The sequence below is a fragment of the Aspergillus terreus genome, genomic scaffold (assembly GCF_000149615.1).
Source record: "Aspergillus terreus NIH2624 scaffold_4 genomic scaffold, whole genome shotgun sequence".
Classification (NCBI taxonomy): Eukaryota; Fungi; Ascomycota; class Eurotiomycetes; order Eurotiales; family Aspergillaceae; genus Aspergillus; species Aspergillus terreus.
The window spans coordinates 2,203,327-2,214,963 of record NT_165927.1 but is presented as its reverse complement, the minus strand read 5'-3'; the positions used below and the strand labels follow the sequence as shown (position 1 = coordinate 2,214,963).

The 11,637-nt window shown below is 52.7% G+C and overlaps 2 protein-coding genes across 2 annotated transcripts; both read right to left on the bottom strand.

Annotated features, from left to right (window-relative positions):
* Positions 1-73: 73 nt before the first annotated feature.
* Positions 74-2,050, bottom strand: ATEG_03577 (uncharacterized protein; the record flags this gene model as incomplete). Its single annotated transcript, XM_001212755.1, has 1 exon — positions 74-2,050. A coding segment is annotated over one exon (1,977 nt), but the record flags the coding sequence as incomplete, so codon positions are not given.
* Positions 2,051-2,737: 687 nt separating this feature from the next.
* Positions 2,738-10,414, bottom strand: ATEG_03576 (uncharacterized protein; the record flags this gene model as incomplete). The annotated part of the gene is made up of 1 exon (XM_001212754.1): positions 2,738-10,414. One exon carries the CDS (start codon positions 10,412-10,414, stop codon positions 2,738-2,740), a length of 7,677 nt encoding a protein of 2,558 aa, XP_001212754.1.
* Between the last annotated feature and the right edge of the window lie 1,223 nt (positions 10,415-11,637).

Here is an 11,637-nt window from a genome sequence, read left to right as displayed (position 1 = left end):
CCAGAAATCGGGTGGTAGACTGTTGCCGGGTCTGAAATTCGTGCAGAATCTGACAAAATAAAGCGTGAGAGACCCGGTGCTCTTCGCGCAGGCCAAAGACCTTAGGGACCGATCCTTGTAACGCAGCATGGCACCGTTGCTTTGTGGTGAGATAGGCCCGGTTGAGCGCGATCGGATTATGGCTAAGACCACCGCCAACGGTCTGCCACGTCTTGCGAAGCTGGGGATCCAGCGCCAAGGTCTCCGTTGCAGTATTGGTAAATGGATATGTATTGCCGGCGGCGAAGACCTCTTTCACACTAGCGTAGAATTGACTATAATAGAGACCGGCCCGCCGCTGCGGTGATGTTCGCCGGGTCTCTAACGTCAGGCTGCCGGTGTCTTCTAGCATACTGATTGGGTAGAAGTGCTGCAGAGCATGGGGCGCGTCCGCTGGCTGCTTGCTATGGATCCACTGGCTATACGCGTTCAGGCAACAACGCCGCCAGAGTAAAGATTGCGGCGGCCTCTCTCGCTCGCTCGCCGTGGTTGGGCAGGTTTCTTTTCCAAGGTCGTAGAAGAACGGCTCAGCGAGATAGTCCTCATTAATAGCGTTCTGCCAGTGTTGTTGAAAGCCCGCCATGAGATCGGCTAATGTGTCTGCCTTAGTCAAGGTCTTTAGGTTTTTCCCCTCGATCAGAATCTTGAGATCCTGAAACTGGTGGAATCCGGGGCGGTGGGTCGCCTCTAGAATCTGTTCCCAGATCGTAGGAAGCGCCTCGGGAGGAAGAAAGTAGGCAAGGAGCTGCTCGCGGGGGATGGGATCCACTCGCTGGGACCGCATTTCTACTCCCCGGGCGGTTGCGTTCAGCCGGCTATGGTCAAAGCTAGAGGGGTAGTGCTGGATTAGGTCGCCGGAATAACACCGATTGATGATTGGGAGGAGGATTTCGTCCGTCCATTGCTGGAAATCCTGGTCTAGCAGACGGCTGGATTGCTGATCTTCCCGGTACAGTCGGGGAAAGAGCAGATACAGAGAGAGATCTTCGAATCCAATCAGACGACCAAAGGTATAGTGCGGGACTTGATGGACCGGCCGGCGAACATGGTGGGCCTGCCCGGTGGAGTCGAAATACTGGACTGAAACCGGATCTATATGCAGGCTGGACTGGAGGTCGGACACCGCCATCTGCGTAGGATGCCATCGGATCCCCCGACGAGCTACCGCCAGACTACTGACAAACCCACCCACGCTATCGATATCAACAGTCACGCCCAAGGAAGGATCGGGACGATGGTCGGCTGCCACGCAGAGATGCGTTGGGGATTCATCGGGCTTGTGAGGATCGATGCCGCAGTAGATCTGTTGTTTTCGTGCCTTGGTGACTTGCTGGGCGAGATTGGACTCGCGGGCCGCGATTGTAGCCGAGCCCAGCACATCCGGGAAGTCGCCAGCGATATTAATCTGGTCCACATACTCCCCCAGCCCGGTATAAACCGAATGCGTCTCTTGGTGCGCCGCGCAGGCCTGCTCATAGCACTCCCGACAACAGCCGTGATGCTGATATAGCTGGTCGGCCAGCACGCGTGCCAGCGTGCAAACATCCTCGCCATCCTCGGCAGCCGCTGGGGCAGGGCTTCCGGTTTCTAAATTTGATAGATCACCCTCGAGGGGCTCACTGTGCGTCGGTCGGGACTGTTCGGGAAGGTTAGGGGTAGGACTAGCGGCAGGTTCGAGACTGTTGAGCTCTAGAGGCGGCTCGTCAATTAGGATAGAGCTATCTTCGAGCTCCAGAGGAGCTGGATTGGGGCTTAACGGCGGGAGCAACTCTTCCAGTTCATGGGTCACCGACAACGCCGCTATGCCAGGAACAAGAGCGATCGGGCGTTCACCAGTTGCAGATGGACCGGCCGAGTAGTATTCATCAAAGAAGGTGTTGCGTTTAGCCGCTTGGGCGGCTTGTCGCTGATTTCGTTGTCGTGTTATCTTCGCGGCCTGTCGCTCTTCTGCAGACTGATACTTGGGGGGCCGACCGCGCTTTCGGGTGGAAGTAGAGTTAAGGGGAGACATAATAACGGAAGAATCACTAGAACCGAAGCCTAAGAGAGGGGAGAGAAAGTAGGCGGCGCTATAAGATAGAGAGATTTCAAGTGCCTTGGTCGTCGAAAGTTGAAATAAGAAAAAGGGGTAACAGGATGAATAGGTCGGTTTCTATTCTGTCTCGAAGATGATCTTAAAACAACGCATTATTACAACCTTCCCTAGCCAGGCAACCGATAGCAAGGTTTTCGGACATGACCGAAAGTCTTACACTTCCCTTATAAGTAAACCAGTGTCAGAATGTGCAAAGCATAGCGGTTGAAAGAAGCAGTGTACAGTATGCCAGGAAGTAGAGGTGATTAGAATATAAAACCAAAATAGGTCTAGTGTTGAGGACAAATCTGAAAGTAGTTTAGTGTTGAGGAATTTAATCGAAAAAGGCTTAGTTTTGAGACGTTAAGTCGAGCGGGATGATTAAGTAATCTTCCACCCGGAAAACCTCAAAAGTTGCCAACTTTGGCTAACGATTCCACGCGAACGGAAGAAGATATTAAAATTCTGATTGAAGGGCAGGATTGTGCATTAGCTACTCTATACCTCAGCGAATTTTTACAAGGCATCGACGTTGTTGGGACTCTAAGTCTAGTCGGAAAACACCCTATGGCATACGATGGAGTAGTGGGTATGAAATCAACCGTGATACCCTTGGTCAAACCTTCATGATGCTGCTTCGATGATGAATCTGCCAGTGCCGGCGTTGTTATGCGGTATTGCACCACCCTTCAGCTCGCCGTTTTCGGGTGGGCGTGGGAAATTGCAGTTGGCATCAATATGGTGCCTAAGTTGGTCAATTGTCTTTGTCCAGTGGGTAGGGAATGCATGCAATGCGGCATCCAGATAAGCCCCCATCCAAAGCACCTTCTCATGAGGCATGCTCACTGACGAATATTGAAGGGTGATGCCAACCTGGCCGTCCGGCTGTGGCTCAATTCCAAGGCACACCTCAGCGCTATTTCCAACACGACCGTTTGCTGATAAAGCGCAGTCAACATCACCCAGCTTGACAATATCATCAATAGCCTCGTGGTTCTGGAAGGCCACAAGGGAATTCAATGTACCTTTCGGCCAGTCCGTGGAGTTTTTCAGGATCGACAAGAGCCCGACATGCTGATGAGGGATTGAGTCTGTTGACTGTCGTTGCAGCTCCGCCACCAGAGATGCCGCGGTTATGTCCCCGTTGCAGCGGGCGTGCACGGGTAATATATTGATGCATGGACCAACAATCTGGTCGACGCCAGGTAAAGCGCAGCTGCGGTTTGCGCTGATGTAACCAAACACGACATCTTGCTTCTCGAGGACTTGAGAAAGAACAAGGGACCATGCAGCGTTGAAGACGGTTGCATCAGTGCCATAAGAGACTGGAATGGCGTCGACACGCGTTTTGAAGCAGATTTTGGAATCTGTTGGATTTCCGGGTGCAGACCAGTTGGATCGACGAGACACCAGAGACCTTGGCATGGACCCGCGAAGAAGTTCCCTCCAGAAAATGTACGTATCGGTTGTCTCCTTAGCCTTGATATGCGATATCCATTCGTGATACTGCGTCGGTCTCGTCACAAGGTCCCGGCCCTTATAGGCTGCGCCCAAGTCATCCAGCAGATGGCCCAGTGAAATGGCATCGTAAAGCGCGTGATGAATTCTCAATTCAAGGCTCCGACATGAAGTAGAACCGCTATCACTGGTCAGGTAAAAGGTCGGAAGTCTATTAAGAATGCTCGACGAGCTGAGCTTCGGCGGTCCTTTGTCCGTATGGACTTGTTCGATTGGGGGTTTCCGGAGGGCAACCTGTAGGACTTGAGATTCGCAACAGACAAACACTGTTCGTAAGATGGGATGCTGCCGGAGGACTTCTTGACACGCCCTCTGAAGCTTGGGGCGACTCAGAGCATGTCCAGGCAAAGGTATCAGTGTCAGACCGTTATCAAATCCGCGGCCCGCCCTCTCACTCACATCGAGCATCCAGGCTTGGGCGTCAGTGGCGGGGGCTACACTCTCGATATTATCGCGTTGTAACCATGGAAACTTCTCAGCCAAGTGCATAAGGTGAGGAATACTCTCCGTGTCTAATGCGGCGGGAGGAGTGCTTGTCGGTTGATCACCCGACTGGGCATTAGAAACGGAAGTTTTGGAGACCATATGCGCCAACGTACGAGCTCGAAACACCTCCTCGACTGAAAGCTTGTGTCCGGATTTCCGTAACCTTGCGATGAGGTGGATTGCACGGATGGAGTTGCCACCAATGTCGAAGAAGTTGTCGCCGCAGCCGATCTCGTCGGATGATATGCCGAGCACATCAGCCCAGGCCTGTTGCATGAAAGCTTGATCATCTGTGACTTCTTTTTGTGTTTTAGCCGGATTGGAATGGGCATGTCCAATGTTTGACACACTCTCACGCACGCGGTACGCTAGCAACTCAGCTCTGGAGAGACCGGCGGCCATTGTGCGCAAGGCCTTCCGGTCTGTCTTGAGGGACGACAGCATGGGAAGGGCTCGGATGCGTATGAAATATTCCGGAACCATATACGCTGGGAGGACGTGCTTCAGTGTCTCTTTCGCTGCTGAAGCATGCTCCGCCAATGGCTCGAGCAGCTCATGCCCGCTGGCCGGGGTCGGAGTCTCCATAATGTTTGACTTGTCGGTTACAAAGAAAGCTGCGAGACAAGGGTCTTTACCACCGCGAGGCTGGATGATATCCACGGCCCAATGCCAACCCGGCTCTACGCGGTGGCTTAAGTGGTACTCAATCTCTCCCAGCTCCACCCTCTGACCGTGAAGCTTGACCCGAGTATCTTTTCGACCTTCAATCAGGAAGGACTTCTCCCCGACTTGGGTCACCAAATCGCCGGTCTTGTAAAATCTCCGGGAAGCAAGATTAAGCGACGCAAACTCCTGAGCGTTGGACCAAGCGGGTGGATCTATAAAAGCAGACCCCGTAGCATCCGAAGTATGAAGATAGCCACGAGCCACAACCGGACCTTCGATGACAAGCTCGCCGGGTGTACCGATTGGAACCAAGCTGTCGCGATTGTCGGGATCAACAACCCAAAATCGGCAGCTTGATGGATGCCCGATATCTCGGCCATCCTGGTCGCCGCTGGTAACGTCTCTGCAGCTTACGATTATTGTCGCTTCAACAGGTCCATACGGAATGACCAGTCGGACATGTGGCGTCCAGGTCTCGATGATATGCCGCCCCACCGGTTCTCCTCCCACCGACACGGTTCGCAATGTTGGCACTTCTTCGGGTGTCAGGACAGAGAGTTGGGTCGGTGTAGTGAACAGGAAGTTTGCGTGCAGGCGATTGATTACACCAGCAATGTTTCCATTCCTGTCGCTTTCCGATGGCACACACAAGCAAGCGCCGGAGCACAGTGCATACACAACGTCACCAATGGCTAGGTCGAATGCGAAACTGGCCAGCTGTAGCACTCTGCTCCGTGCCGTTATTCCTATCCGCCGCGCGTGCTCTTCAGCGCCAACGGCAAGGTTTCCATGCTCCACCAAGACTCCCTTTGGTTTTCCAGTGCTGCCAGAAGTGTAAACCACATAGGCTGCGTTTGATGGTTCAATCGTCACAGACTTCAGGTCGCTGCGAATCTTGAGGGTTTGTTCAACCGAAGTCTCCTCGACTATATCGTCGAGTCGAGCAAGGAATATACTCTGCCGAGTCCAGGCTGCCATCTTGTTACGTAGTTCAGGGGTGTTCACGATTATTAGCGAAGCACCTGAATCGGCCACAACTGTCGCAAGCCGTTCAGGAGGGTGGGTAATATCGAGAGGAAGAAAGGCAGCGCCGGTTTTTGAGATGGCAAGAAGAATCACAATCGCGCTGGCCGCCTTTTCGCAGGCAAACGGCACCACTGCTTCTGCTCCTATACCGTACTGTGCAATGATCTTGTGGGCCAGATAGTCAGACAGCAGGTCCAGCTGACAGTAGTCAAGATTCTGGTCCCAGGAGCAGACAGCAGGGGCAAGGGGACGCTGGCGGGCGACCTCCCGCGCTCGTTGAGGGAAACATTCCTTGAACGCCAGTGGAGCCGGGGTGTTCCAGCGCTGGAGAAGTGACATGTCAGCGCGGCTTAGGGTCAGGCACGACTCCGGCATTTCGGGCTGCAGTGCCTGCAGTACAGGCTCTTCCGGACTCGCTATGATTCTTGTGATGACTTGGGCAAATGTCCTAGCGATGCACTCGACCAACGAGTCTGAAAGGCGTGCACGTTGATATGCGAGGTGAATATTCAAACTGTCCTTGGAATAGCCAACGGTGACAATGATGGAATATTCTGTTGTACCTTCGCTGTCGGTGTGCTCTATCACGAGATCTCCTTCACCGGGTGCAAGGTCTGCCGGCCAGGCATGCGCGACGGTCATGATAGTGTCAAAAAGCGGCGAGTTTGAGAGGGCAAGATCGTCATGCAATCGAGACAAAGAGCAACCAGGTTGTTCCATCGCACGAGCGGCATCCTCTCTGGCAATTTGAAGTAGATGCACGCCTGACACCGAGCGGTCTTCGAAACTGAACTTGCAAACCATCATTGTGATCAACGGGCCCAGAATGTCTTCTCCGCCATCCAGTCTGTCCTGATCGGATCGGGAACATCCAAAGTAGACCGAAGAAAGTCCAGTATACAGTTGCAGAACAACACCCCAAGCTGCTTGAATGAAGTTTGCAATGGTCACCCCTTGACTGCGACAGAATGCCAAGAGGCCAGGAGCATTCTGGCACGGCACCTCTAGACCCCTAATGGAAGAGCTCGTCTCCTCCATCGCTGAATCCCGAGGCAAAATGCAAGGCTGGGCCCCGGCCAGATACGTCTTCCAGTATTGGCGTCCAACCTCTTCTCGTTCCTGCTCCCGGGCTACATAGTCGGAGAAGCTTCGTCCCTTTTTAATGGCCCTGCATGATGTGTATCCCGTCGCAATATTCGCCAAGATTATTCGTAGTGTTCTTGCATCGAATATTGCGTGGCTAATCTCCAGAATGGCATAGACGGCTTTGCCGACCCCTTCGTACAGAGACAAGCGATGAGGCGGCTGGGTGTGCGCAAAAGGTAATCTTTCTTGATGTCTAAACAGCTCAGTAGTGTCAGAGCAGTTTGCCTGGACTCGGTGTATGGATATGGACGGCGCGCTATCTTTCAAAACAATTTGTTGAAAGGCACCGTTCTGGGAAAGGCCCGGGACGAAGATGGTTCTAAGGATAGGATGAGCTGCACAAAGGGCTTTCCACGCGTTGCTAACCCTAGTGATATCGACTTTTATACCGCATCGAGTCGTCAGTCTGAACGCAAAGCGGTTATTGTACTCCCGCTCGTCCCCGTTGTGCTTCATGCGAGCCAGAAGCAAGCCCTCCTGTAGAGCGGTGCAGGGATAAATGGCCTCCACATTGTCTCGAGGGACACACAGGCTGGTGGGATGGAGATGGCCTTGTAAGCCACGGTCGTGATTCGATTTCTGCAAGGGCAAATCTCTCGATATCGGCGATGGGGATGGGGCAGAGGCGTCAGTCGGTTCCTTGATCTCACTGGCAGCTTCCGCGAGTGTCCCAGCACGCAACAGCGCAGTGCTTCTGATGGAGAAGCCCTGTTTGTGGCACCGGGATGCAACTTGCATTGCTGTTATAGAATCGCCGCCAAGGCTCAAGAAAGAGCTTTCACGTCCGATGTGGTCCTCTTCCACGCCTAGTACAGAGGACCATGCAAGTTGCAAGGCCCTCTCTGGCGGGTTTGCTGGCGGCGTCAAGCCATGGGTGCGTCTTCCATCCCCAAACTGCCTCATGATAACCCTAGCTGATGAAAGGTCGACTTCATGTAGCCACTGTCTGAGCTTTACCCGGTCGATTTTTGTGGATGTCAGTTTTGGTAAGTGCCTGACGACCACCCATGCCGTTGGCACCATGTAGGGAGGCAACTGGCCTCTGGTAAAGTCGTGAAGAGTCTGCAGTTGGTTGCGTATATCCTCGTTGAGGGGAACTGCCGGCAGCTCATCGTCCGTGCTTTGAGGCGAGGGATGATAGCCAGGGACTGCAGACAACGTCACGAACGCAACGAGGTCCTCGCGCTCCTGACGTGGCAACTTGAAATTCACTACTGCAACCGCGCAAGTGCAGCCGTGGCGCCCGAGTACCTGCTCGACATCTTCCATCTCAAATCGCTGCCCTCGGAGCTTAATCTGATTGTCTCGTCGGCCGACAAACGCGATACTCCCATCAGGATTATACCTTGCTAGGTCACCAGTTCGATAGACCTTAGGAGAGGAGGCGTTTGGGCGCATCGGGATGAAGGGTGGCGGAGATATGAAGGAAGACGCAGTTTGGGTAGGATTGTTGTGATATCCTCGCGCTACACCCGGCCCTTCAACCAGCATCTCGCCCACGGCACCGATGGGCAAAAGCTTGCTAGGATCATCTCTATCGACTATCCACACAGCACCACCCACTGGAGTCCCAATGGAGGTTGGGTAAACGGATAGTGGACTAAGATCGGCAATAGTAGAAATGGTTGATGTCTCACATGGGGCCCAGATATTATAAAGACGCACCTTGCTGCCCCAGGTTTTATAAGCGTTCTCGGGGATCGGTTCGCCACCCACCAATAGCGATTTAAGGCTTGGAAGCATGTCGTCAGGCGTGAGATTTCGAAGAGCAGTGGGCGTCTGGAGGACGGAGTCAACTCTCGCCGAATTGATATACTCTCCGAGTGCTGATTCGCGGGATATGTTGGAAGGGATGCAGATACATCCGCCGACCATTAGAGGGCCCAACACTTCTAATGCAAACGCATCCCAGGCTGGTGACGAAAACTGCAAAATTCGGGTCCCCGAGGACCAACCAACACGATTGCAGATCGCGGTATACGATGTTGCGAGCGAGCGATGCTCCAGGACAACGCCTTTTGGCTCCCCAGTACTGCCACTAGTGAATAGGATGTAAGCTGCTCGCGCTGGGTCTCTGTTTATTCTTCTGCGTATGTCTACGCCACGATGAGCGACCCGGTGGAGGTCTAAGATGATGGATTCGCACCCTTCCACCGCTTCATGGGTTGAGGAAGTAACAATCAGTCGAGCTCCTACAACACGAACAATCGCATCTTTGCGAGCCCTTGGGAAGGACAACTCGATCGGTAAGCAAGCTCCGCCGGCTTTCATGATCCCCAATACAGCAACCACTGCAGAAAGAGACCTCTCTAGAGTGAATGCAATTGGCACTTCGGGGCTGATCTTGCGAAGCAGCAGCTCGTGGGCCAGATTGTCTGACATGACGTCCAGTTCGTGGTACGTCGCTTGCCCATCCCAGGCGTGCACGGCCGCGGCATCTGGCCTTCGGCTTGCTTGCGAAGTAAAGATGTCGTGCACACATTGATTTACCGCATCGGGAACGTTGCTGTTCCAATCCAAGATCTCGATGGTATCACTAAGATTCAGAGGAGACAAATTCCTGAGTTCGGTCGATGGAGGGGACCTAATCAGCGCCTTCAGGCGATGCTCCATTTGCCGTAAAATTCGTTGGACTTGAGCGTCAGGAAGAACAATGCTGTCGAAGTCGGCCCTTACAAGGATATCCTCCCCTGCAATCTTGCACATAAGCGTCAGGCCATGTACATATGTATGAATTGTTCTCTCGAGTGTTAGACCAGGGGCATTGGCTTGTGTCTCGTCCACGGAGAGGATATCGAGCAGCGTTTGAAAACCAGAGGCTACATGAGCCTCGTCGCTCACGGTGTGGCGGATGTTCGCTAGCCCGTATTGCAAGAAAGGGCTTGCCAACAGTGATCGCCGGAACTGGGTTCTGGATTTGAGAAGCTGCTCTATACTGGCGCTGGCGTTGAGCTGCACCTGCATCGGTACGGTGGAGATGGTGGGGCCTAGGGTCGTCTCGGCGCCCCCGATAGCGGTACGGCCCGACATGACATAGCCGAAGACAACATTTTCGCTCCCCGTGTAATCGGCGGCCGTCATAGCCCACGCGGCCTCAATATACGCGGGGAGAAGAGGCAATGGGGGTTTCTTTGCGAGTGAAATGGTGTGGGCGGCTGTTTGCGACGCCTTTATTAGGTGACCAGAAGGTACGGTGGGAAATACTCCTGGCGCACTTTCGCTGAATTGGGACTTCCAGAATGCCGCTGCACTCTTACTGTCGATGCTTTTGCAGTAATCAACAAATTCTCTAAACGGCGCCCGCGGAGGAGGTGACTCTCCCTGGTAGATCTTCCAAGCATCCTCGTAGAGATATAGAAGGCTATGAGAGTCCGCAATGGCATGGTGAATGGTGGTCACTAGCTTTCTGCCGACAATGGCAAATCTTGCAAGTGGCATCCCGAGGTGCATAGGCGACATTTCATCTTGTCGCAGATATTGTTCAACATCCGCGTTACAAGGCCGACTAAGGCAATCTATGAATGCCTCGCTTTTCACGATGACTTGGACCAGGCCTAAAGGGCAGTCCACGATTCGCGTCCGTAGGATCTGGTTAGATGCAACCACTTGGTGGAGGGAGGCACAAAACCGGTCCAGATCGAGGCTCGAGTCGAGAGAATGGATATTGCGTTGGGTATAGTCAGCTCCGTCCGCCATCAGGCCTGCTTGAAAGGGTGTACAAGCATAGACATCTTCGACCTCGGCGACGCTTATGTGACAATCCCGGCAGATTTGAGCAAGTATCGCACTATCGATTGTTTCCATGGGTTCGATCTGATTTGGGGTCTTCTCTGAACGGAGATATATCATCTTAGTTGTACACAGGGGAAAAAAAAGGACTTTCCTCTGTAAATGAAGATCTGTTAGTCCTCAGAACCGGGGCCAGTTTCAATTTCAGAGACCAATAACAACGTAGCCAGTACAACATTTCCTATAAATGTGACATATCGGACGTTCGGCTTCGTTGCCGACACGTCACCACTGAACTATCCCAGCCCATTGCAATCTTCGTGACACCATAGTTGCTATGTGCGACGCGTTCTATAATACTGCGTGTATGAGGACGCACTAGCTCAATGTCTGGCCGGGTTCAATTCTCGAAAACGTCATGTGTCTATCATAGAGTTGTGTAACTGTACCCTAGGTACCCAGATAGCGTTGCATAACACACGGCTCTGTACAATCAGGGACTGAACTGCAAGCTGTAATTTTCAGAATGAGGAATTTCTGTAAGTCAACCCTGTCATGTAACTGAATGTAGTACCTTTCCGGTTGCCAGGCTACCAGTTACATGGAAGTACTTTTGGGTAGTATCCCGGACATGTTCATGATGTTCCAGCAAGCCACCGATTTGCAATCCACCAATTGCCAAGGTGTTTCAGCGGTCGTTGAAATCCAACGAAAATCCAAATTGATAAAGTTCGAGTCTAGGCGCAAAAAATCAAAGTAATGAATCATTGATGGAAAAAGGAACCGCGACATAAAAGAAAATCCCTTTAGTCAGCTATATCAGTCATACTGAATTTCAAGAAAGGTTGTGCCCTGCCTCAAGTCATCCCGTTTGACACTATTAGACCCATTCGCTCGTCCAATAAAATAAACAATAAGACATTAGCCATGAGCCTTCCAGCACAGTCCCCAAT